General features: G+C 46.2%; 2 protein-coding genes across 15 annotated transcripts; one reads left to right on the top strand and one right to left on the bottom strand.

The window, feature by feature from the left end:
* The first annotated feature begins 437 nt into the window (after positions 1-437).
* LOC117843557 (fasciclin-like arabinogalactan protein 6) lies at positions 438-1,418 on the top strand. Its single transcript, XM_034724197.2, has one exon. It carries the CDS (start codon positions 480-482, stop codon positions 1,278-1,280), a length of 801 nt encoding a protein of 266 aa, XP_034580088.1. The 5' UTR covers positions 438-479; the 3' UTR covers positions 1,281-1,418.
* A 16,450-nt stretch (positions 1,419-17,868) lies between these two features.
* Positions 17,869-24,286, bottom strand: LOC117849986 (uncharacterized). Of its 14 annotated transcripts, none has more exons than XM_072292784.1 (13): positions 23,836-24,286; positions 22,774-22,989; positions 22,450-22,694; positions 22,154-22,372; positions 21,979-22,071; positions 21,789-21,890; positions 21,374-21,522; positions 21,183-21,269; positions 21,035-21,091; positions 18,706-18,736; positions 18,530-18,574; positions 18,190-18,444; positions 17,869-18,103 (listed from the first exon to the last, which is right to left on the bottom strand). In XM_072292784.1, the coding sequence occupies exons 8-13, from the start codon at positions 21,239-21,241 to the stop codon at positions 17,996-17,998; spliced, it is 555 nt and encodes a 184-aa protein (XP_072148885.1). In that variant the 5' UTR covers positions 21,242-21,269; positions 21,374-21,522; positions 21,789-21,890; positions 21,979-22,071; positions 22,154-22,372; positions 22,450-22,694; positions 22,774-22,989; positions 23,836-24,286; the 3' UTR covers positions 17,869-17,995. The 14 variants fall into 14 exon arrangements, 10 of the variants coding, with proteins under 10 accessions (XP_072148885.1, XP_072148884.1, XP_072148883.1 ...); XM_072292783.1 differs by having other exon boundaries at positions 21,374-21,526; XM_072292782.1 differs by having other exon boundaries at positions 21,374-21,620.
* Between the last annotated feature and the right edge of the window lie 1,000 nt (positions 24,287-25,286).

The raw sequence follows: 25,286 nt of genomic DNA on the forward strand, positions 1-25,286 counted from the left end.
TCACGAGGAGGTCTGAAACTGGTGAGGTACTCTCGGAAAAACATGGATCTGACTCCAGCTCAACGTTTTTTCTAGAGCTGAAGTTTGTGGAGCTGGACGTGTTTGGCAGGGAATTTTATGAAGCTGGTGGAGTGAAGCTATTTTTTATGGAGTGATGCCAAACATCCTAAATCGCACACAGTGGGGCATATGGAAGCTAACATGTCACATGGTAAGTCCTTAACATATTTTATTATTAGTAAAAAATGGCATGTGAATTGATCGCCTTGTACATGCATCTAAATCTGGCCAGCTCATTACACAGTTGGAAATAGCCCAACTACATTTCACTGTTAGCAGTTGAAGTTTTAATTTGTCGTGTACCCTGACCGCTTCCCTCCAAATCTGGAGCCCATCACTCACGGATCCACCTCTCCTACAAAACCCCACCGTGGCACCACCACACGCTGGCTCACTGTACCATCGCAAACTTCCCACCAATGGAAATGGCCTCTCACACCGTCCTCTCCCTTCTCCTCCTCCTCCCTTTCCTCTTCGCCGCGGCAGCCGACGTCGCCCCTGGTCCATCCCCACCCGGGGAGCTCAACCTGACCGGCATCCTTGAAAATGGCGGGCAGTACTCGACGCTGCTCCGCCTCCTGCAGACCACCCGGATCGCCCAGCAGCTCACCGAGCAGCTCAAGAACTCGTACGACGGCCTGACCTTCTTCGCGCCCAACGATGACGCCTTCACCAAGCTCAAGACGGGCACGCTCAACGGCCTCTCCGACCAGCAGAAGATCCAGCTGCTGCTCTACCACGTCCTGCCCCGGTACTACAGCGTCACCACCTTCCAGACGGCCAGCAACCCGCTGCCCACCGAGGGGTCGGGCCCCGGCGGCATGTACACCGTCAACGTGACCACCACCACCAGCAGCCACCTGGTGAACATGTCCACGGGCGTCGTCGACGTGCCCATCAGCAGCACGCTCGTGGCCAGGTTCCCGCTCGCCGTCTACTCCATCGACGCCGTGCTCCTGCCGGAGCAGCTGTTCGGCGCGTCGCGCAAGGCGGTTGCGCCGGCGCCCGCGGGGCAGGCTGCTGGAGCGGCGGCTGGGAAGGCGGCAGCGCGGAAGAAGGGTGGTGTCCCGAAGAGCGACGTGGCAGCGGAGCCGTCGGCAGCGGGGAAGGAGACAGAAGACAGCACGAAAGCGGCGGCGGCTTGTAGAGGGATGAGTGCGGGGTGGACGACGATTGCTGCTTTTGCTCTCATGGCCGTTGTCAATCTGGTCGGCGCTTGAGAAGTGTGTTTGCTTGTGTCTCTTTGTAATTTACGTCTTATTTCGCCATCTTCCAGTTACTAATAAGTTTACTTATGTCATGGTTTTGTACGTAATATTGTGATAAATGATGATATGATTCACTTGTACTTATAAGCAGCTCACTCTTCCTCTGTTCTAAATTTCTCATGAATTACAGTCGATATATTTCCGGACCGCCCAATGCATGTTGTCTTCAACATCCAGGCAATCACGTCAGTTGATATACACCTGCTGCTCTCACCAAGGCACCAATGCAAGCCCTTGCTACTCCCTCCGTTCCAAATTGTAAATTATTTTGTTTTTTCTAGATTTATAAATATTATTATGCATGACATTCATTATATCTAAATATCTAAATGTATAATAATATCTATAAACCTAGAAAAGTCAAAACAACCTATAATTTGGAATGGAGGGAGTACATTGCTATGTTGCTGCCTACCGTGCAGAGCATCCATAGAAGCCTGAGGAACCTCCAAAACCCTAAACTCCGTCCAGCGACAATTGGCATAATGATCAAAGCTTGGCATCAACTGTAACAAAGACAATGAAGATCTCAAGCCATTCAGTGTACGAAATTATCGTTTGAACCGAATTTGAGCAAAGGGAAAAGAAATAAAGACAAAATGGAGCAAATTTGAGCTTGCATTGGGCTAGATACTGTTTACATTGCACAGAAGGTACATTCCTTGCTCTGTACAAATGTTGATAAATCATTGATGTTTTCTTGTGCATTAAAACGAATAGCTAGCAATTTGAAACATGCTTGGAATCATTTCAAAACTACATCTATGTCCTTAAACTTCGACAATGACTTCATCTTCTTTTCCTTAGTGTCACGCCATCGTGTGACTAGAAATTCGACGGCAGATGGAGTTCTTAGGGCATCCATAGTGTATAGCACCTTAAGCAGTTCTAAGATGGGATCCATACGGAAGGTGCTAGCTTGGCTAGTTTTAGTTCAACCTTTAGCACTCCTGTGGGACTCAAAAAACCAAATATAAAATTAGAAAGATTCTTCTCTCTACCCACCCAATACGTATTTTTCTCTCCCACATAGGAACAAGCAATAATAGAGCACGGAGAACGAGGTGAAATGTTTTCTAATCCTTTGCACCGGGTGCTCAAGTTTGCACCAGATGCTGCATAGCACCACTTCCAAACTTTGCTCCAGTGTATTGCACTCTTGTCATCTCAATCTCTCTCCTCTTGGCACCATAAAAAGGATACACTGGAGCTGCCCATGTTCATGTATCGGGTTTTTTGTGCTGCAAGAGGCCTCGGGCAGTGGCTGGACCTATGGTGGTGGGTGGCGTTGTGGTGGTGCAGCAAGCTAGCGTTGGTGCCACCGGAACTACAGGTTGCAAGAGACGAGATGGTGGAGCCGATGGCGTTGGAGTCGTGTGGAAATAGCCTGGTATTGGTAACATCAAGTTTGTGTGGCAGCGGTAGATCCGACGACCTGAGCAATACTAGAGACAGAAAAAGGGAGGAGGCGAATGGGGGCAAGTAGCTGTAACAGGGAGAAAGAGGCTGATAGCATCATCCATAGGTTTGAGATGATATGATATATGAACAGTCTCATCGCTGCTCTCAGAATGCTGAGATTTGTCCGTTGACAAAAAGCCAATTTTCCACTACTGGAAAATGGGACCTTAGTCCCAGTTGGATAGAGCCATAGATCCCGAAAATCGAACAAAAACTAATCATTCGAGACAAAGGGGGTCCTTTAGTCCCGAGTCGACCTCCTTTAATCACAGTGGGTAAAACCAACCGGGACTAAAAAATTCAAAAAAAATGGGCCGGCAGCGCGGCGGCGCCCGCTACCCGCCTCCACTCCTCCCTCACCCGCATCCACTCCGCCTCCGCCCACCGCTGCCCCCTGCCGCCCGCCTCGGCCCGCCTCCGCTCCGCCTCGCTCGCTGTTGCCGCCTTCGCCTGCCCTCACCGGCCTCTGCCCGTGCCGCACCCGCCAGCCGCCCATCGCCCGACCGTGCCACTGCCCTGCCCTCGCCCCACTGCCGCTCCTCACTGCCACAGTGAGGAGCGAGTAGAGGGGGAAGGGGAGGGGCAGCAGAAGGGGAGGGGTGGTAGCGGCGCAGAGAGGGAGGAGGGCGGCGCAGAGAAGGAGGAAGGGAGGCGCCGGCGGGAGGAGAGGGAGGATGAGGAGAGGGAGGAGGGGAGGTGCAGATAAGGAAGGTGGAGAGAGGGGGCCGCGTGGAAAGCTCCCCTTTTGTCCCGGTTGGTAATTCCAACTGGGATAAAAGATTTAGTCCCGGTTGGAATTACCAACTGGGACAAAAAGGCGGGCTTTTGTCTCGGTTGGAATTTCCATCAGGGACAAAAGGGGGGGCCCTCAGTGCCAAATTTTTTAGCCATTATAACCAGGACTAAGGGCCTTTAGTCCCGGTTGGTCTTTAGAACCGGGAGTAAAGCCCCTCCCGTAAGTGGCTTTCAGTGCCTCATTCTTGACCTGGGAGTAAAGATAGTTTTTTAGATTCAAAGTCAACCGGGACAAAAGCAACAGGATGGAAGGTCAGTTCTCCAGTAGTGTTAAGGCAGCTCAACCATAAGACCTACCTTATTTTCACAGTAAACAGAGTATCCATCATTGCACAATGATGCAGTATATATAAGCAGAGCCAAGCAATGAAGACATTGACTTCCAATTTCCTACCATATCTGACAACAGTTCCAGCATGAGCAACAAAAGCATTTTCCTCAGTTATTTCGTCGTCTGCAATGAGAGGCATGTTAGCTAACATTTATCAGTACCTGTCAGTCTATCGATCTACTGCCGACGTACTGGATGAAATACATGTGGACTCTGAACGCTGGCATAGTGGCATGGCAGGGTAGATCTGCGACGTGAATCGCCGCCGGGTGACGGAGCCACGCTGGCCTGCCGCAGCCACACAGCCACACAGGCCAAACTCGGCTTAATTTCACTGCCTGGACCACGCGCATGTACGTAGAGATTGATGCAGAGAATGAGGTGCTTCTCTGTCGATGAATCCAGACATGTCATGGTGTTTTGCATGCATATACAGACATCAGCGTATATGCTAGCTTGTGCGCCAATGTAGTAGTGCAGCGTAAGTACTCTCGCTATTGAAAAACTCAACATTGAAAGTTACCATTCATCCTGAGGGTCAGTACCGCTTGCGTTTTAATCCGGTATTAATGTGAGTATCAGTACTGGTACTAAATCGCAACCTCCCCTTACGTGTCAGCCCCCCTTCTCTCTCATCCCACGCTCACCCCCTCCCCACACTTATTCGCTTGTCCCCTCATCCTCTCACCCACGCCTCTCTCTCTTCTTCTCCCCACCGAATCACCTATCTCTTCCTAGCTGAATCCTCTCCCTCTCCCCCACACAGATCCCATCACTGCCCTCCCATCGCCACCCCTCTCCTCCCCCCTTCGCTCGTCCTTCACCTCTTACATGTGGCGAGGAGCGGTGGCGGGGCAAGTAGCGGCGGAGGCAAGAAGGGAGGATGCGGTGGCGGAGCGTCGGCAGGGTGTGGTGGAGTAAGGAGCTCGTGGATCTTGAAGTAGTGGTTATTTGACCCAGTAGTAAAGGTGACTAGTACCGAAATAGCAATACCGAAATAGCAATACCGGTTGCACAACCGGTACTAAAAGGGTTTTGGACCCTATATTAAAAGTGCATTTCCCAGCAATGTGTACCAGTCCAGGTACGCCAGGCATATATACCTCCAGCCAGACGTACAGGTCAGCAGCAGCCGTCGTGTGTTTAGCTGTGTTGCACCTAGAGTCCGTAGCGCAGCAAAAGACAACGGTCCAGCTCTGCTGGCCCAGCAAAGAAGCTAACGGTGTACCAACCCATGCAAATGCCAGTGTCGTATGTGCTCCTAGTACTTTGGCGCAGCCTCCCGCTCTTCCCCAGCTCGAGCAGAAGACGAGAGCATGTGAAGCAAGGGGCGTCGCGCATGTATAGGACGGACGCCGCGCGTGAGCTGTCGCGGGCTTTAGATGCATGGGCGAGGATAGAGAGAGAGGTCGTTTTGAGAGGTAGCAAAATGGTACTAAATTATACTTGGATTTTAGATTTTACCACGAACTACCGTTTAGACCATAGTTCACTACTAGAAAACTGTGCATTCGTCTTGACGGTTTGTACCGGCTGCTTTTTGACCTGGTACTAGTGCAAGTATTAGTAGCGGACCTAATGGCTAGTCCCTTAGGAAGGCCATTGGTATTGGTTTGGGACTCCAACCGGTACAAATTTACGTGCTATAAAGCAGGTTTCTTCTTCCTTCCTGAGCTCGAGCCACCAACTATTTTGATCGAGCTCGGGCTTCTTCTTCCATGGCGACCTAAGGGAGGTGCTGCCAAATTTTTCACGATTTGTGGGGTTTTCACTCATCCAAATGTTTTAACGGTAGCAACTTCATCTTCCTTTCTGTCAGATTTAGTAGCCAGGCAGTCCACTGGGGGTTTACCCAAGTGGTTGATTTGTAGGTGAGGACAATCGCGAAACCAAAAACTCGAAGGTGATCATGAGAACACAAGGGACACAGGGGATTTTAGACAGGTTCGAGCCTCCGGAGAGTAATACCCTACATGCTGTATACTTGTGGATTGTATTGCTAGTATGAGATAAGATGCCCTCGGGGGGCTCCCTTGGCCGCCTTATATAGGCTGACGACCTAGGGTTACAAGTTGGTTTGAATCTAATCTACTCGGTAGTTACATGAAAAGTAATCTGACTCGGACTATAATACATGTTCCATGGTATCCGGCAGATTTGGATTGTCTTGTTACCTTGACATGTACTCCAAGCAACTTCATGTCCTTAGCCCACATACCCTGATCGGGCGGGCCCACTTGCTAGGTCCGGCCAATGTCCTGATCGGTAGGAATCCATGGGGTACCCATATCCCTTAAGCCCCCGAGTGATGTGTAGGCGAACATGAACTTGAGGTCATTATAGCAAAGCTTGAAATGAAGTCAGCTGATGCTGCGATGACGCCATGGTGATGGAGAGACTACGCACTGCTCAAAAGAGAAGAAAATCCGAGCGAACGTAGAGCCAACATGCAGAGCAAAAATGAGTGCCAAGTTGATGGATGCCGGCATCCAGTAGGTCGAAGCGAAGGTTACGGAGGGCATCGCAAGATGCACTCCGTAGGAGTAGCCCCCGGGCATTGAAGCGATTAGAATAATCGGTCCAATAGTCAAAAAAGAAGAAATTGACCCTTGAAGCAGATCCCAGTGCCCGAGCACGAGGATAGGCATAGCCACGGAGGCCTGCCGACCAAAATTACACGTCCAAATCTCTGGAGATAAGGATTCGTGCAATGATAGATAAGCGACAAAAATACCTGCTCATGGGAGTACTGCACCGTCTGAGCAGCGTTAGGATTCCCATCAGTACCTAAAGATCAGTCCGAGCATCACGTGAACACTGTAAAGCCGTATTGGTATGGGAAAGTCTTGTCGTGCACCCTCACGAGTACACTAGCAATTTGGATGTTATCTTGTGATCCGGCTATATATAGACCAACGTTCAGTGCGGAGAGTCATGGCCCAAATAATAGCACTCGTAGGTTTGAAGCTTGTAGTTTTTAATAGGACTAATACCTGCCCGGAAGCCTGATGCCAGAAGAATTCTCGTGAAGAAAATCCGGATACTCCTTCCCTTTGCAGTCTCTTCGATGGAGCCGGGAGGTAACGATGCTAGAAGAATCCTCGTGAGGAGGCTGTATCGTGAACCATGCCACTTTGTCCAGGACACCACTAGGGGAAGTGTTTCACCCAACTTTCTTGTATTGAGCTTTTTCTTTTTCTGCATTGTAGCTTCTTATCCTGGGATGTCAGATATCCCAGAGCTGTTCACAGTCGCTTGTAATATGTGTTGCCAGTAATCTTTCTAGGGAAAGGAACTGTAGCTAAGCAAAAATATGTTCCAGCATCTGGTTTTGGGGATTTATGGGGCCACAGAGGCATACTAACTTGAAACTAGGCGTCTAGTCCCCGAGGACGAGGACTAGCAGAGCTGCGTAGGCACACCGCCCACCCCCCGAGGATGAGGACTAGTGGAACCGCGAAGGCACGCTAAATAAGATTAGGCGCCCAGCCCCCAAGGTCGAGGACTGGTGGAGCCGCGGAGGCACGTCGAGTAGAATTAAGCGCCTAGCCCCTGAGAACGAGGACTAGCGGAGCCACGGAGGCACGTCGAACAAAATTAGGCGCCCAGCCCCCGAGGTCGAGGACTGGTAGAGCCACGGAGGCACGCCGAGTAAGATTAGGTTCCCAACCCCTGAGGTCGAGGACTGGCAGAGCTGCCGAGGCACCCTGACTAAAATTAGGCGCCCAGCCCCCAAGGTTGAGGATTGGCGGAGCTGCGGGGGCACCCCAACCAAAATTAGGTGTCCAGCCCCCAAGGACGAGGACTGACGGAGCCACGGAGGCATGCTGTTGCGCCGCGATAATGAGAGGCCCGCAATTTTTGTCCATAGGTTACGCTGTCACCCCCCTCAAAAGCGCGAGGGGTCACAAAGCCATTTTACTTCTATCTTGAACACTCTCAGCGCCGCCGCCTCGAGGCCACTAAGCACTTCGCCGCCATGCTTGCAAACCCTAGGCCGTGCCGCCACAACCTTTATTCCGCTCGCGCGCATGCCGCCGCCACCACCTGAGTTACCGTGCTATCGTCACTCGAGCTGCCGCACCACCGTATGCGCAGCAAGGCTCTAGTTCTTTTTAGATCTAAATCTCAAGGCATCGAGCTCGAAGAAATGGCACAGTCCAATGCCTCGGAGCCTTCTTTAGTCTGGATGAAGTCCGTGATGACGCAGGAGTGCATCCAAGCCCTCGTCGGCTGAGGCCTCCTCGGCCCTTAGACATTGCTGGAGTGGAAGCCCACTGCCAGCCAAGAATTTCCGTCGGAGGACATGGCGGAGACGGTGGTGTTCACGCCATTCTTCGAATGTGGATTCGGGATCCTGATAGGAGACTTCTTCCATGGCCTTCTCCACTGCTATAAGATTGAACTAGTACATCTGAATCCAAACTCAATCTTGGATATTTCTATTTTTATCCATCTATGTGAAGTGTACTTGGGCATCCCCCGACATTTTCATCTGTGGCGCTACTTGTACCAATTGAAACTCGTGATTAGTAAGGTAAAAAAGACCGGGTTGTTGGGGTTGTGGATTCTCACTGCGGCCCAAGAAGGTGTAGGAGTATTTTGATCTGCAGTTGAGAGAGTCCAACAAGGGGTGGCACAATGAGTGGTTCTTTATTGCGAATCAGCATCCTGAGCTACCGTCGCACAAAGGGTACGGGCCAGTGTCTACGCCTGAGTGGTCAAATCAGCCCACCTCGGCGGAGCAAGTTGAAGTGGATGAATTGCTAGAAAAGATCACCAACTTGAAGCCTCGGGGACTGATAGCCGGAGCCATCTGTATCAACTTGTGTCAAAGGACGACGCAACCCATCAAGTACCGAGTGCACCCGTCGTATGAGTACTCGAGGCTAGATGATCTGACCCAAAAGGTCCATGGCAAGGTGCCTAACTCAGAGGTCATCGACAGGGTGGTCGAGTTCTTCAAGGGTCATATCAATAACAAGGACATCCCTAAAGCTTTCTCGTTGAAGAGGTCGTCGCCCAACCCAGTAAGATTGTACTCAGCTTTGATTTAATGTAGTGTCTATCTGTTTGTGATGTTTGTGAATTGAAGCGATGAATTGACCAGGATGACGCATTTGTGTACTTTTGCCCAGCGCCATTGCCTGGAGAGGCAGAAGCAAGGCCCCCGAAGATCTCTGACCGACGTGCCCGTTGCGCCGGCCGCCGAATTCGAATGGGACTCTGAGTCTTCATTTGGGTCGAATCTGGGGGTGACGAAAGAGGTGGGCTAGGTTCAGATTGGGCGATGGACACGACAGGCCATGCAAGCAGTTCGCCTCCAAGGCTCAGAGTCGAGCTTCACGAAGAGGAAAATGGTCGGCAAGAAGGGGAAGGAGAAGGCCGCCCCTAGCGCGAACAAGTCGGTTAGTGAGGCGGAGTCCGATATGCCACCTACGAAGAAGAAGAAGTCGGTGTCGGGCATACATCCATGGGACCACCATAAGGTTTGTACTGATCCATACGAGGAGAAGTACAACGAGACATACCGGGACATAGAGACTATGATACAGGGTGGTGTAGTCTACATGGACTACCACAAGACTAGTCATAGATAAGGAAACTACTCATCCGAGTTAGAGTAGAACTCTGCAGTCGTATCTGACTAGTGTTCTTGTAAAGCAACTACCCTGTAACCCTGCTCCCCTGGAATATAAGGGCGGGCAAGGGCCCCCTCAAAACAGGTGGAATCCAATACAAGAAAACAACACACAGGACGTAGGGTATTATGCGATCTAGCGGCCCGAACCTGTCTAAATCGCGTGCCTGCGTACACCATCGAGCTCTTGATTTCGGAGACACCTACCAACCAAAACTCTACCTCGAGTACTCCCTTGGTAGGTTGCTAGGTTAAAACAGTGACGGCTGGTGCTCCAGGTAGGGGAAGTCGCCAAAATTCTCCAAGTGAGTTCGATGGCTCAAATCATCATCAAGCCTACGATCATGTTCGAAGCCGGCGCGATGTTCGTCTTCAACTCCTGGGTTTGCATTGCCAATGGCGCTGGAGGTTTCCACCGCTACATCGCAGAGGCCTCGAAGAAGCAACTCGACATCACCCTTCGTCGACAAGCTATGGAGGATTTTGTCAAGAAATTCAGCAAAATTTTTGGCCTGACAAACAGCAAGCTCGAGTACAACTCGGACTCTACAACAACTCGAACTAGCTCCCACGAGCAGGCAAACAAGTCATCATGCGGACCGAATCAAACTCCGAGTCAATTCTCGTTTGGACTCTGAAACGCGGCTTTGGTTTATCAAGCAACTCTATCCAAGTCACAATCCAGATCGGAGATGATTGAAAACCACAACCTCAACTTTTACTCAGATTCCATCGAAGAAATTCCTTTATCAGGTCCGCAACAGGGCCTAGTAATTACTTCAACTCCCCAAGGTAGATTCGTCTACTGGTTGGACATGAAGTCGTCTTTCCTTGACCAGTAACGAGTCACGAATAATCGCCAACCTTGAGATCCTACCATACCAAGAAGGAATACCCTTGTCGCCAATCTATGAAGAAGATGGCTCCAAAGAAGTCATCACCTCAAGCTCTAGTAGCTATACTGCAGAAAGAGAACTTTTCGATTTAATCACAAACGGGGAAGAAGGTGAACAACATCAGCCAAGAACCCCCTGATGAGAGCATTACCCAGATGATGTCTCACAAGATGAATTATTTGCCAACATCGTTGAAGAAACTGAAAGCCAAAGGACTCGGCGGGAGGGCAAGAAATGCACAGAGAGTGGAACGGTGTCTTCACCTAACTGCCCAGCTTCCAATTATGAACCTCGATAGAGCATTCGAAGCAGTGCAAAAGCAGCAACACAATACGCCACTCGCCATTATTGCCTCCATCGACCTCATCAGTCGTGCTATGCCTCAAGAAAAATACAGTACTCTGATAGCACAATTGGCAGAACGCGCCTATGAACTACTCGACAGAGCGACTCCAATTCCATTAGTATCTCACACCTCGTCGGGGCGTAGTCAGCATGGCAGCAGCAGAGACCACGTAGGACCTTTAGCTTGACCACACGAATACGCCAGACAACACGGGGGGCGTAATTCGGGCTCCGAGGCAAAACAGAGATGTACTCAAAAGCCCAAGACAATACAGAGGAGCGCCCGAGGGTAGTCGAACAGCTTCTAGGGGAGGCACTCGCCACAATAGAGCTAACCATGAACCCTCACTCATCGATGGTGATCTTAGGAATAAAATCAATAGCAACCGTGATGCACGCAACATCATCAGCAACCGGCATCGAGAGCATGACCTTGAAGAAGACTACAGGGGTGATGACAATGATCACTTTCCCGCCTTTACAAGTCGGGTTATGAGCACAATCTTACCAGAGAAATTCAAGCCCCTGGGTAACTCCAAGTACGATTGCAAACAAGATCCAGTTCAGTGGCTCCGCTGCTACTCGCTAGCAGTCCAGGCTGCAGGGAGGACTGACGACACTAAGGTCATCTACTTTCTTGTATGCATGGAAATTGCGCCACTGAGCTGGCTCGAATCCTTGAAGCCCAATTCCATCAACTCTTGGCAAGACTTGAAGAAAGCTTTCACCAGCAACTACGCAGGGGCAATGCAGCGCCCCGATAACAGAATAGACTTGGCACAAGTCGAACAGCAATGAGATGAATCACTATGCAGCTATCTACGATGTTTCTTTGACAAAAAGGCCACAATTGTGGATATTTTAGAATCAGACATGATAGAATGCTTCCAGAACGGCCTCTATGATCGCCGCATGTTCCAAGACTTCAGTAGGCGTCGTCCTGCGGATGTCAAGGCACTCAAGATCATGGCCCAGTCATGGGCAGACGAGGAGGATAAAGAACGCGAGAGGTTTGACTCAGATCGCAATCGCGGCTGTGACAACAGCAATAATCACAGCAACAACCAAGAGAAAGATAGAAACCGCAACAGTGACCACCAAAATAACTACTTGGGCAACCAAAATTGCAAGCGCAAGCCCGACAATACCATTGCAGCAATGACGAATTCAAATAAGAAAGGGTCTAATAGAAATGAAGATAGGCCTCCATTCAGCGAGCTGCTGAAGAAGCAGTGTCCGTGGCAACTACACAGCAAGCACGCCATGATAGATTGCTACAGCCCGAACAATAACAATGACAAGGGGAAAGGCAAGGTAGACGAAGGTGAAGACGGTGAAAACAAATTCCAGACCCCATCCAAGACCGTCAACGTCATCTTTGGCGGGATCTCAGGCACTTCCTCTAAGTGGTCCCAGAAACTAGTACTCAGAGAGATCATGTCCATTGAGCCCGCTGCTCCTATGCCCCTCAAGTGGTCTGAGGTATACATTACCTTCTCCAGGAAGGACCAATGGACAAGTTTCTCAGAACTAGGATGGTTCCCCCTTGTCCTGGACCTGGTTATTGCTGGCTCAACACTTACCAAAGTACTCATCGATGGCGGCAGTGGCCTCAATGTCATTTTTACCACAACTCTAAAAAAGATGGGCCTCGATATTGCTAACATGCTCACCTCAACGAACTCCCCGTTCTATGGGATTGTCCCAGGCAACGCAACTGTACCGCTTGGACAAGTAGTCCTACCGGTTACCTTCGAAACCAAAGACTACCGGATAGAATACATCCAGTTCAAGGTGGCAGACTTTGAGACTTCTTATCACGCTATCCTCGGAAGACTAGCACTAGCCAAATCCATAGCAATCCCGCACTATGTTTATCTACTCCTGAAGATGCTAGGACCCAAGGGAGTACTCTCCCTCCATGGAGACTTGCGAAGGTCATACAAATGTGACACAGAAGCTGTTGAGTTGGCGGCGACTACTCAAGTACCCAGCTCGATACAAAAAGTCTTCACTGCTTTAAAGAAGCTCTCCCCGATGGAACTCAAAAATCCCGGAGAACAGGTCGGGGGTTACTAAGGTCAAGCTGGCAAGTGATGTGGACTTCAAAGCCATCGACCTTGAGACCGGCGACTCCACCAAGACAGCCCTGATTGGCACAGGGCTAGATGCCAAATAGGAAAGCACGCTCGTCAGCTTCCTTCGGGCAAACCAAGATATTTTCGCATGGAAACTGGCAGATATGCCAGGCATACGCGGCAGGCTTCATAAAAGAAGTCTTCCATCCTGAGTGGCTCGCTAACCTAGTCTTGGTCCACAAGAAGAACAACAATGAATGGAGGATGTGTATGGACTACACATACCTCAACAAGCATTGTCTTAAGGATCCCTTCGGGCTCCCAAGGATTGATCAAGTTGTCGATTCCATAGCTGGATGCGCATTACTCTGTTTCCTGGGTTACTACTCAGGATATCACCAGATAGCCCTCAAGGATGAAGACCAAGTCAAAACTGTGTTTATCACCCCTTGTGGAGCTTTCTGCTACAAAACAATGTCCTTCGGGTTGAAGAACGCAGGAGCAACGTATCAACGCGCCATCCAGATGTGCTTTGAGAAACAACTCCACCGCAACATGGAAGCATATGTGGATGATGTGGTAGTTAAGAATAGAAATCCAGATGATCTCATCACAGATTTGGAAGAGACTTTCACCAGCCTGCGAAGCGTTCTGTTGGAAACTCAACCTTACAAAGTGTGTCTTTGGGGTACCGTCAGGGAAATTCCTCGGGTTCATCATCAGCCACAGAGGCATTGAAGCAAACCCCAAGAAAATCACCGCCATTACCAATATGCAAGCTCCGTCCGGCATTAAGGACGTCCGGAAGCTGACAGGGTGCATGGCGGCCCTCAACAGATTCATCTCAAGGCTTGGAGAACGGAGCCTCTTCTTCTTCAAACTACTTAAATGGCAAGAAAAGTTCTAGTGGATAGAGGAGGCGGACAAGGCTCTACTACAGGTAAAGGATTTCCTATCAAAGCCACCGATCATCACAACGCCAACCCCAAATGAGGACTTGCTGTTATACATCACTGCTACTACTCATGCCGTAAGCATGGCAATAGAGTCAAAAGATCAGAACCAGGTCATGTATACAAATTCCAGAGACTAGTTTACTTCGTTTGTGAAGTACTCCCAGACTCCAAGACATGTTACCCACCGGTCCAGAAGTTGCTCTACGTTATACTACTCACCTCACAGAAATTGCGACACTATTTCCAGGAACACAAGATCATCATGGTCACTGATTTCCCCTAGGTGAAATTCTCCATAATTGAGATGCCACGGGCAGAATCTCTAAATGGGCAGTGGAATTTGGAGCGCTCTCCCTGGAATTCAGGCCACGAACCGCGATCAAATCTCAAGCTCTACTCGATTTCATGGCAGAGTGGAGGGAGAATCAATTACCAACATCAGCAGAATGCCTAGAGCATTGGGTCATGTACTTTGATGGATCACTCAAGCTCGAAGGTGCCGGCGCAGGAGTACTCTTGATATCCCCAAGGGTGAACAACTCAAATATGTTCTTCAGATATTCTGGGAGGTGTCGAATAACGAAGCCGAGTACGAAGCATTACTACATGGGTTACGCCTAGCAGTATCCCTAGGGATCAAGAGATTACTAGTCTACGGTGACTCGCTAGTAGTCATCAACCAAGTCAACGATGAGTGGAACCGCAACAAAGAGAACATGGATGCGTACTGCAAAGAAGTCCGCAAGCTAGAAAATAAATTTTCAGGCCTGGAATTCCACCACGTTGTCCGTGATAACAATGTTGCTGCGGACGTCCTGTCCAAGATGGGTTCAACACGTTCTCAAGTTCCAGTAGGAGTCTTCATCCACGAGCTTCGCAAGCCATCCATCGTGGAGCAGGCACCCTTAACAACCACCGATCGCAGCATAGTAGAACCAGATCGGGTGGTTATGATGATTGATGTGGATTGGAGAACACCATTTATTGACTACATCAAAGAGCACAAACTACCCTTAGACAAATGTAGGTAGAGCAAGTCTTACGACGAAGCAAAAGTTATGTACTCGTCGGAGACAAGCTATACAGAAGAGGCGCATCTTCAGGAGTACTCATGAAGTGCGTCACACGAGAAGATGGCAAGGACATATTGGAAGAAATATACAAAGGGATCTGCGGCAACCACACATCTTCGTGCACAATAGTGGGAAAGGCCTTTAGAGCAGCGTTTTACTAGCCTACCGCACTAGCCGATGCAGAGGAACTAGTCTATCGATGCCAAAGTTGTCAGTTCTTTGCAAAGCAACAACATGTCCCTGCCTACAAGCTCATCACGATACCTCCAACATGGCCCTTCTCATGTTGGGGACTCGATATGATTGATCCACTTCCAACAGCGCCCGGAGGATTCAATCGAGTACTCGTAGTGATCGACAAGTTCACAAAATGGATCGAAATGAAGCCTGTCACCTGCCCCAAGTCAGATAAGGTACCGCGATGAGTCCATCACTATGGATTCCCAAACCCATCACGGATTTAGGCTCCACTTTCAGCAACCATGAATTCTGGGAGTTCTGTGAAAATAGCGAAATCGACATTCGTTATGTCTCTATCGCTCACCCAAGAGCCAACAACCAAGTTGAGCGCACCAATGGGATGTTACTTGATGCCTTGAAGAAAAGGTTGCACGACATTGGCAACACCAAGGGAGGCAAGTGCCTCAAAGAACTACCCAACGTACTCTAGGAGCTACGTACTCAACCGTGCAAGCCTACGGGGTAGTCACCCTACTTTCTAGTCTATGGTTCAGAAGCCATACTCCCTGCCAACGTCATGTGGAAATCTCCCACAGTCTAACAAAACAATGAAGGTGCGGTAGAAGAAACAAGGCGTCTAAACATAGACAGTCTAGAAGAAGCCCGCTATGCGACACTCGTCCAGTCAGCAAGGTACCTTGAAGGACTCCGCTGTTACCATGATCGCAACATCAAAGAACATTCCTTCAACGTTGGTGACATGGTCCTCAAGCGCATCCAAGACACCATAGGGCTGCACAAACTCAATTCGCCATGGGAGGGGCCTTACATCGTATCCAAGGTCACAGGCCCAGGATCCTACAGGCTACAACATCTCTCCGGTGAAGACGTCAAGAACTCGTGGAACATCGAGCATCTCTATCGTTTCTACCCCTAGTTAGTAGACTATGGGACATTGTACACAGGCCACTGGCCTCAACCTTTTTTTTGCAATTATTTTTTGGTGGCAGTCGACTATATGTCCTCGCCTCAAATAGCAGCTCGCAAAGGCAGGTCAGTTGCAACCATGAGCTATTCAGCTCTCTGGGCCTTAGCACCCCAATATGACTTGTAGTTACAAGTCTACTCACCAAGCGGCTCGCAAAGGCGGGTCAGCTACAACCATGAGCTATTTAGCTCTCTGGGCCTTAGCGCCCTAGTACGACTTGTAGTCACAAGTCTACTTGAGTTATTCAACTCACCAAGCGGCTCGCAAAGGTGGGTCAGCTGCAACCATGAGCTATTCAGCTCTCGGGGCCTTAGCACCCTAGTTCGACTTGTAGTCACAAGTCTACTTGAGTTATTCAACTCACCCACATCTAGCTAGCAAAGGCGGGTTAGTAGCAACCATGAGCTAGTAAGCTCTGTGGGCTATGACGCCCCAACATGGCTTGTGTTCACAAGTCTAAGAGAGTTATTTCAACTCATCCAATGATCTGCAAATGGGGACCAACAGCGCAAGAAGCCAACCAGTTGACAAGAAGAGTACAGAAAACTGCTCGTTTCAACCTACTTATCTCATATATGCATTTTTCGTATTAACGAATCTTGCAGGATACATCAATGCAGTACTAGAAAACCCTCCTTTAGCTACGCTAGATTTAGAGTTAGACACGCTTTATTTCGTCTCTGTGTCAATGTAGGCACGCTTTCATAAAGTGTGTTAGAAGCATCTTCATACGTACCGCTTCAGACCTTGTAGAGACGAATCCTTTAAGCATTGCTACGAAAGAAAGAGACATTTTATAAACACGTTAGATGCATATCTAAAAATATTGATACAATTTTGTAGACATACATGTAAAACGTCTCTAGTGGTGTAGTTATGTAGTATAGTAACGCTTCATTTCATATTAATAAATATAGATACAATTTATAGATACGTATACAAAACATGCCTACTAATATAGACACGTTTTATAGCGATGTCTTATTGCGTAGTAATTAGTATAGAGATGATTTAGTAGAGCGTGATGGGTGATGTGGCACGTGACGTGGCAGATGATGTGGCAGCTGATGTGGCGGATGACGTGGCAGATGTTGTGGCGGGTGATGTGGCACGTGATGTGGCCGGTGACATGGCGAGTGACATGTTTCATAGTAACACCAAATTGCGTGTTAACAAATGTAGAAACAATATTGTAGATACATTTTTATTACGTGTGTACGGATATAGACACGATTTATAGTAACACTATATTGTGTATTAAGAAATGTAGAGACGATTTATAGATACATCTATTTTCGTGTGTACTATAATATAGACACGTTTTATAGCGATGTCTTATTGCGTAGTAATTAGTATAGAGATGATTTAGTAGAGCGTGATGGGTGATGTGGCACGTGACGTGGCAGATGATGTGGCAGCTGATGTGGCGGATGACGTGGCAGATGTTGTGGCGGGTGATGTGGCACGTGATGTGGCCGGTGACATGGCGAGTGACATGTTTCATAGTAACACCAAATTGCGTGTTAACAAATGTAGAAACAATATTGTAGATACATTTTTATTACGTGTGTACGGATATAGACACGATTTATAGTAACACTATATTGTGTATTAAGAAATGTAGAGACGATTTATAGATACATCTATTTTCGTGTGTACTATAATGATTCTTTTATTTGCATTTATAAATTTAATATATCATTTTATTTTTGAATAGTTTAATAATGTCTAATTAAAGTATCTATGATATTGCATTGGCAATCAATTCTTTACTTCACCAAAAAGAAATTGAGTAATTCATTCAAGAACCAACAAGTACATTAATTAAAGTACTGTCAACAAGACAATTGCTTTGATAATGAAACACAAACAAAATAACAATATCATACAATTATTTCTAAATTTTTCAATAACAACTAAACTCTATGCTTCATTGCCTGTTCTTGCCCCTCTCTCCATCGCGGCTTCACTTCTCCCTTGAAAAGTTATATCACCAAGTTGTTTTAGATTTGTACTTGTAGCTTTCTTCACCTGCAACGGGGGGCATGAGGTTAGATGAATACCATAATTTGAAGATATTACGAAACTGTAGGTTTAATCTTTGAAAAAAAATTTACATGTGAATGGGGCCATGCAATAACATAGCCAATAGCATCTATTAGTGTACGAATGTCAGAAACAGGTCTAGGTATTAGCTCATCTCCTTTATTTCTACTGTCAACATTTTCAAGACCTTCAACATAAACCCCAACATATTCCTTTCCAAGCACGCTTCCTCCAATGTCTCGTTTGGCATCAATAGTCACTAACTTCGCATTGGCCACAATTCTTCCTTTGTTTCTTAGTGAAAGAAGATAGACTGGATAACGGCTCTACCATTTTGCAAAACATGAAGATAAGAGTTTTGTACATTTAACTAATTTAACTAGAAAAGAAATAAGCGAAATAGAAGCATACCGATTCTGACCGACACAAATTGGGGGCTTTAACTCTTCGAGCCCTCTAGAATAGGTAGGAATTATATTAGTCAAAATAAAGCATCACTAAAGCAAGTTCACTCATTATAAATAATATTGCAATGTTAGCTTAGACATACCATGTTTGTCAAAAATTTGTGGTTGCATTACCATTACCTTCATGAATAGAACTCTGAATATGTGCCTCCTGTAGCCACAGCGTAGATAGCAGTATGAGTTTGTAGACAACTAGATATGGCCATAGCAGTATGAGTTTGTAGACAACTAGATATGGCCAAAGTAGTTGTATCACAACAGGAATAGGACTGTATCATGCTTTTAGCGCTAGCAAGGTACTATTCAACTGTGATCACCCTGTCTAATATTGTGCTGCAAGACAAATTTGATGTTAAAAAAAGGGACTATTCACTGAGGCTAAGCTCTGCTGTAGTTAAGGAAATCATGACTTGACACCACTAAAAATGGTACTAAAATCTATGTTATTGCTGCCACGCACAACTACATCAAGCTTTATGAGGGTCTTTGTTGGATGGTCTGAAAGTTATATAAACACTCTTTGTGGGACAAGTTTTGGAGACTAAACGAACAGTGCTTTTAGGATGGAGGGAGTAATTAATTAGAAATTTAGAATCATACGGCTAAGATGACAGGAAGTGGTGGTGCATTCCAGATGTTACTTGACTGGCTGAGGATGATAGAGACAGGTTGCTATTGCAATGGCTAGGAATGCCAGTTGAGATTTAGAAGATGGCAGGTACATATTACAACAGTATCAGATGAACGCTATGCTTTGCATTCATTTATTTAAGTCTTTTAGATGGGGCTGATCTATGCCCTTTTTTGGCAATGAAATGTGCAAACAATATGTGGTAAACATTCCGCATGTCTAACTTCCTGTCCCAATAAGATGAAATGGTCTTGAAAGGGACTTGTATCTAATTTCTTGCCCTAATAAAATTATAGTCGTTATCCTGTAACACAACTTCCTTTTGCTTTGACAAAATACAGAACATTTGCTAATTTGCGTGTAATTTTCAAGTGAATTTTAGGATCTTATGATAGGTACACTGACAGAACTCGATGGTGATCTTACTGTAGCTGGTCCGACAAAAACCAGAACCATAGATTGTAACCCAGCAACAACCTCAATAACAATGAACAAGCCAATAGGGATGTAGAATAGACCTATCTACGACAGCGGCACTACGGGACCTGCCTTCCTCTAAACCTTGTAGCTTAGATCTTCTTCACTGACAATAAACTACCATATCTTTTCTAGATACCATTTTTCTTAAATGAAGAAAGCACCGCTTCCGGCATCTGCTCCAACTAGTAATGCACACACAACCAAATATTATTTGATATAATTTATTTGGGGAGGGATTTCCTTTCATATGGTAACAAATTTTTGCATCTATGTCACTACTCTCTTTGATTCATTAATATCTAGGCTTGCTGAATTTTAACCACCTGTATCCCTATGCGATTTATTCAGCAGTTTTGAGTTGGGCAATCTAAAAAATCAGAACAAGGCTTGCATTGAGATTGAGAGAACTAATATTATTGTAAAATCTGTCTTGTAAGAAATATTGTTAACTGGGCAAAGTGGAAGTTATGGGCCTTCAACTTTTTCCGGAGAGATGATGGCAAATTTTAAGACAAATGTAACATGTCATTAAATTAAAAAGTTGATATTCAGGCTAGTACGTGCTACGTATAAGTAATCACAATTACAAGGAGTCTAGGACCAAAAGCAAAACTATTTCATAAGAGAAACAATGTGCCTAGTATTGCTGGCATTCAACAAAAAGAAACAACAGGAAGGGCAAACTTCTAGAAACTTATGACCCTGAAAACTGAGTAATTTGAAGAAAACAAAGCATATCCAAAATCCAGCAAATGGCTATCAGATTAGAATTGAAACGATGCAAAAAAAAGAGTAAGTATCACTTCAAGGAAATAATGTTCATATCCATTTGTCCAAAAAAGGTCTAAGGCATTTTCAGGAGATGCTTGAGAATGGAGAGCATTCTGGAGGGTATAAACAGATGCTATGTATTAATCATTTCCATGTAGAAAGCAATCCAATTTATTAAAGGAACCAGGTCTTAAACAACTACAGTAGGAACTAGGAAGCCAATAAGATAAATCAACATAATAACGTGGCATTTTTTCATAAGAAACCATCATCAGAATTAAAAGTATCCAGGAACATAGTCTACTAAAAAATATTGTCCTAGTAATAATGTAGAAGCAGCAGATTCAGGCGACAATGAAGGAGGTGGAGAATCATATTTAGCATGGAACTGGGAGCTAAGTAATTGGCGGTGCTAGTTTGCAGCACTGAAAGGCTCCTGCTGTGCTGCACCAACAGCCAGCAAACAGCAGCGGCTGCGGCCACACAATTTTAGATGTACCCAACACCCAATTGCAGCAAACAAATTCTATGCAAAGTAATTGTATGCTCTAAACAATAAAAGCATACCTTGGCAACTGTTTGCTCACTAGGTAAAGACGTACGGTCTTGGGTGGATGTCTCCTGCTGCAAAGTATCAACAGCCATTACATTAGCAAAAACTTTAATATTATTGTTGTAGATGTGTACATTAGAAGTAAAGTATGTACTCTATTACCTGCACTTCATTCGTGGGAGAGTACACATTACCAAGTGAGTGTGCAGGGCTGTGATCATGATGACTTTCTGGTTCTAGAAGTCCATCCTTGAAAAAACAAACAATTCAGAGAGGGATGGCTTACTTTCAGGTGTTAGGCATATATACAGTTCATTGTAATATAAAATAACACAGGTCGAATAGATGCTTACTTCATTATCATGTAGATCTGCTACCATTTCCTTGATGAAATCCTCTTCAGGAAACTTTTTTAACATGAAACCAAGCTAGTGCTTCATGAAACCACCCATGTGTTGCATCTTATTCTCCATTTCATTTACTTTCTCTTGGTATCTTCTTTCTTCCTTAGTTTGAGTGACAAAAGTTAACCTTGAGACACTCGAACTTCACTCTAGTACTTATCATCATAGTACCTATGTGCTTTTAACTCCTTTGCAACTATATCATTGAACACCTCATTAAAATCTTGAGCTGAAAGATTACCATTGTTGTTTTGTTGCCTTTTTTCTAATTCCTCATATGTTGCATTCTATAAACAGTGGAAGGTCACAGAATGGTACACAAAATTTCAGATTGAACATAAATGCTTAGGATTAGAAATTGTACCATTATTGCATCCACTTTGTGGGTAGTGTATCTGCCATTCTTTTTCTTATGAGCAACCTCCCATAATTCTAGCCTATGAACCTTCCTTTTCTGGTTATCTTCCTGCACAATAGAGTAAGTTGAGACTCATTATAGATCTGAATTAGATGATAGTGAATATAATAAATAACTTCAGATGAATATATTTCACCATCTCTTTTTTCAGCTTAGCATGGCTTTTTCTCCTTGATGTGTGTGTATTCTTCTATTCTTTTGCGATCCTTGAGTTTGTGGCACATACTTTCTGTAAAGGTAGAAGAGTGATGAAGTGTTGTTACACTCGTTGCTTTCAAACTGCATATAAATGTTAAGTAAAAGGATGTCACCTTATGTTGTTCTCGGCACCAAAATCCAACAAGAGCTTTCCATTGAAGTTCATTCACTTTGTTTGGTTTCCCATTTATGATTTCATCTAGATATCTCTCTTCACGATTGAAATATTGTTTCTTCAACTTTGATTTGTAGGATCACCACCTGTTGTTAACAATCCGTAGCACCCAGTCCCTTGTAAGATTCAGCGTTTGGCGGGGGAACTAAAAGTGTTCCTATAAAGAGTAGAGGTAAATGTTACTAGATGCATGAAAATTGAGGTGCTTGCTTGAACTAGTAAGATTAATTTTACCTCTACATCCTTGATTATTTGTTGCTTGTGAGTATTGAACAGAGCATTGTCCCATCTTTCAATGTGTAAAGGAGCTAATGATGGTTTTTCTGCTGTCTGTCCAAAGTCTTGACCAAGAATGGAGGCTGACCTTTCATTTGGGACACCATTTTCATCCGTACGTACAATTACCTTTCCTCCATCTAAATCCTCTAAATTTAAAATTCTAAAATTCCCTATAACTTGTCTCACCTCTCCATTTGGCCCTACATATATGAAACAGATTGATGTGACACTGCATTTTGATATGAAAGGAAAAAACATGAAACTTACTTATAATCTTACTGGGGGTTTGTGGATGGTGGCGTGGCAGGCGGGCTAATAATCCATCAACATCAGGACGACCCTGTAAGTCATCATCGTTCTCATTTTCTGCTAGGTTGTCATGCCTATTCTCATTCTTTGCTAAGTTGTCCTGCCCATTCTCAATATGTTCTGCATCCCCTTCTTCTTCAAGGTTCAAGTTCCTTAACCTTCGAAGTGGTCTTACCATGATTTATGCTGCATATACATGGGGTACAAAGATCAGCACTTACAGTTTAGTGCATTATCTCTCAGAAGGCAAAATGCAACAGCACAGTTTTAGTAAAGTAGAACAAATCTTTGAAAAGGAAAACTTAAAGTGCAACATTCTTCCCACTTCAGTTGATTCAAATAAAAATTCTTATCTCTAAAACTTGGCTCTCAAATTTTTCAGTTGGTATGCAATTTCATAAACAATAGAATCATAGGGTAGGGAAACTTCAGACCAGATTCCAAACCAAGATGACTAAAAAATTTAAATTACTACTGAATGTCCAGAATTGAATTTCAGCAAGCTGAGCAATAGTATTTTGGGCATATCTCCTAACTACATAATGTAATCAAAGAAGACTAATTACATAATGGAACAACTTAATTAAACACTTGACTGGAAGTTTCCCTCGGCATCCTTGAGCACCTTTCCTCTGTTTTTCTGATGCTTAGGTGCTAAAGTTGATTGAAAGCTAGTGAGGTATAGTAGATAATGTAGAGACGTTTGTCATTCACACCTGAACTGGTGCCTCTGCATTAGTTATCTGCAGGATAATGTGGTATTTGTGATGCATCGCCATGGTCCAGGCCTGCCCTGAGTTTGATACGTGCTAAGTGTACAGGGGTGGCATATCCCGGCTTGCTTTTGGGCTAACTTGACTGAGACAAACTGATGCTTTCCAAACATCAGAGAAAGGATGGGGAAAGGGATAGAGGAGGGACTTCAATTACAGTTACTGCAAACCAGAAGTCCAGAACCCTTGCTAATTCATAGATCATCTCTGAATTTGATGAATCCAAAACCTATGCATGCATTTATCCCCTCCTAATTACCTGAATTTTGCGCCGGCGGTTCCAGGGGTGGTGTCGCAGGCGGCTTCTAGGGGCGGCGTTGCCGGCGGCTTCCAAGGGCGGTGTCGCAGGCGGCTTCCAGGGGAGGCGAAGTTGGCCGCTTCCAGGGGCAGCGCCGGCGACTTGCAGGGGTGGTGGCGCAGGCGGGAGCTTGCAGGGGCGAAGCCGGTGGGGGCTACCAGGGGCGGCGCCGGTGGGGCCTTGCGGGGCGGCGACGCCGGGGAATACCAGGGGCGGCACCGGCAGGAGCTTGCAGGGGCGGCGCGGGTGGGGCCTGGGGCTAACAGGGGCGGCGCCTGGAGCTTCCAGGGCGGCGGCGGCGGGGGGACATTGTCAAAGTCAGATTGACGTCGGCTGCGGATTCCGTCGGCTGCAGATCGGGATACCGAGATTGGAGGAGGCAAAGGAAAAGGAAAGAATATAGGAGATGGGGAGGTTAATGAGGAAGTGGGAGGTTAGATGCGATTTGTTCACTGGCGGGCGGTAAATGGCGGCAGCCCACGGTAAATGGCGCCAAGTCAGTTTTGGCTGCTTAGATGCCAAAATTAATCTGCATGCCGAATTGCTTAAATGCCTGAAGTCGCTTATTTTGTTTCAGAACATTTAATGATGGCCGCATATTCATTACTAGCTTATTTTGTTTCAGAACATTTAAGTAAATCTGGAAGGAAAGAAAAAAAAATAGGTTTCTTCCTCTCTCTTTTTATCCAGTTGTGTTTCCAGCTAGTGAGTCAAGAACGAACTGTCTGAAGCATGTAGAGGAATAAACAACGGATGCACGCAGGTGAGAAGAAGATCCTGACCATCATGAGAAAGAGATGACTAGAAATAGGCCCGCCAAACCTGAAACGTACTAGCATTTCTTCTATACTTGTGCTTGACTGCTTTAAATCAGAGACCTTAAAGCTCTTAAGCCAGTCATCGCGTTCAGAAATGAGCTGCGTTCAGAAACGACGGTTCTGTCTTTTTCTTTTTATCAGTGCTTCTTCCAACCCTGGGAACTTTCTCTGTGTACCGCCCGGCGCAAGGTCGATGGCGACATCGGTTCCTGTGCTGTACTGTACCACCTGAAGTCAAACCAAATCAGCAACCCCCCTAAAAAAAACTAACAAATGTGATGGCACGCACGCATAGACGAGCTTGTTAGTAGTTCAGAGTTTGGTAGAACCTTACAGGTCAAAATTTTGAGGTTTCAGCAAAACTTGCATGGGCGTAGAGGTTGACACGGCAAGTAAACCCGGTGATATGCCCCCAAAATTTCTACGGGAGGAGCAATTGACACCGACATCGTGTTCAGGTGTTTCAGTGCGAGCCGCGAGCAGAGTAACCAAGCGGATAGGGGAGGTAGAGAGCAGCTGCCGCTTGCCAGCTCCCTGTTTCTCACCTGATCTCGCTAGTGTGCTCATCTGCAATCATAAACATCCGGACATCAT

The sequence above is a fragment of the Setaria viridis genome, chromosome 1 (genome assembly GCF_005286985.2).
Source record: "Setaria viridis chromosome 1, Setaria_viridis_v4.0, whole genome shotgun sequence".
Classification (NCBI taxonomy): domain Eukaryota; kingdom Viridiplantae; phylum Streptophyta; class Magnoliopsida; order Poales; family Poaceae; genus Setaria; species Setaria viridis.

Coding starts and splice junctions, on each gene's coding strand:
- LOC117843557 (XM_034724197.2), top strand. CDS start 480: ATGGAAATGGCCTCTCACACCGTCCTCTCCCTTCTCCTCCTCCTCCCT.
- LOC117849986 (XM_072292784.1), bottom strand. CDS start 21,241: ATGATCACAGCCCTGCACACTCACTTGGTAATGTGTACTCTCCCACGA. Junction 21,092..21,182: donor CTCCCACGAATGAAGTGCAG/GTAATAGAGTAC, acceptor GATACTTTGCAG/CAGGAGACATCCACCCAAGA. Junction 18,575..18,705: donor TCAGAGTTCTATTCATGAAG/GTAATGGTAATG, acceptor TACCTATTCTAG/AGGGCTCGAAGAGTTAAAGC.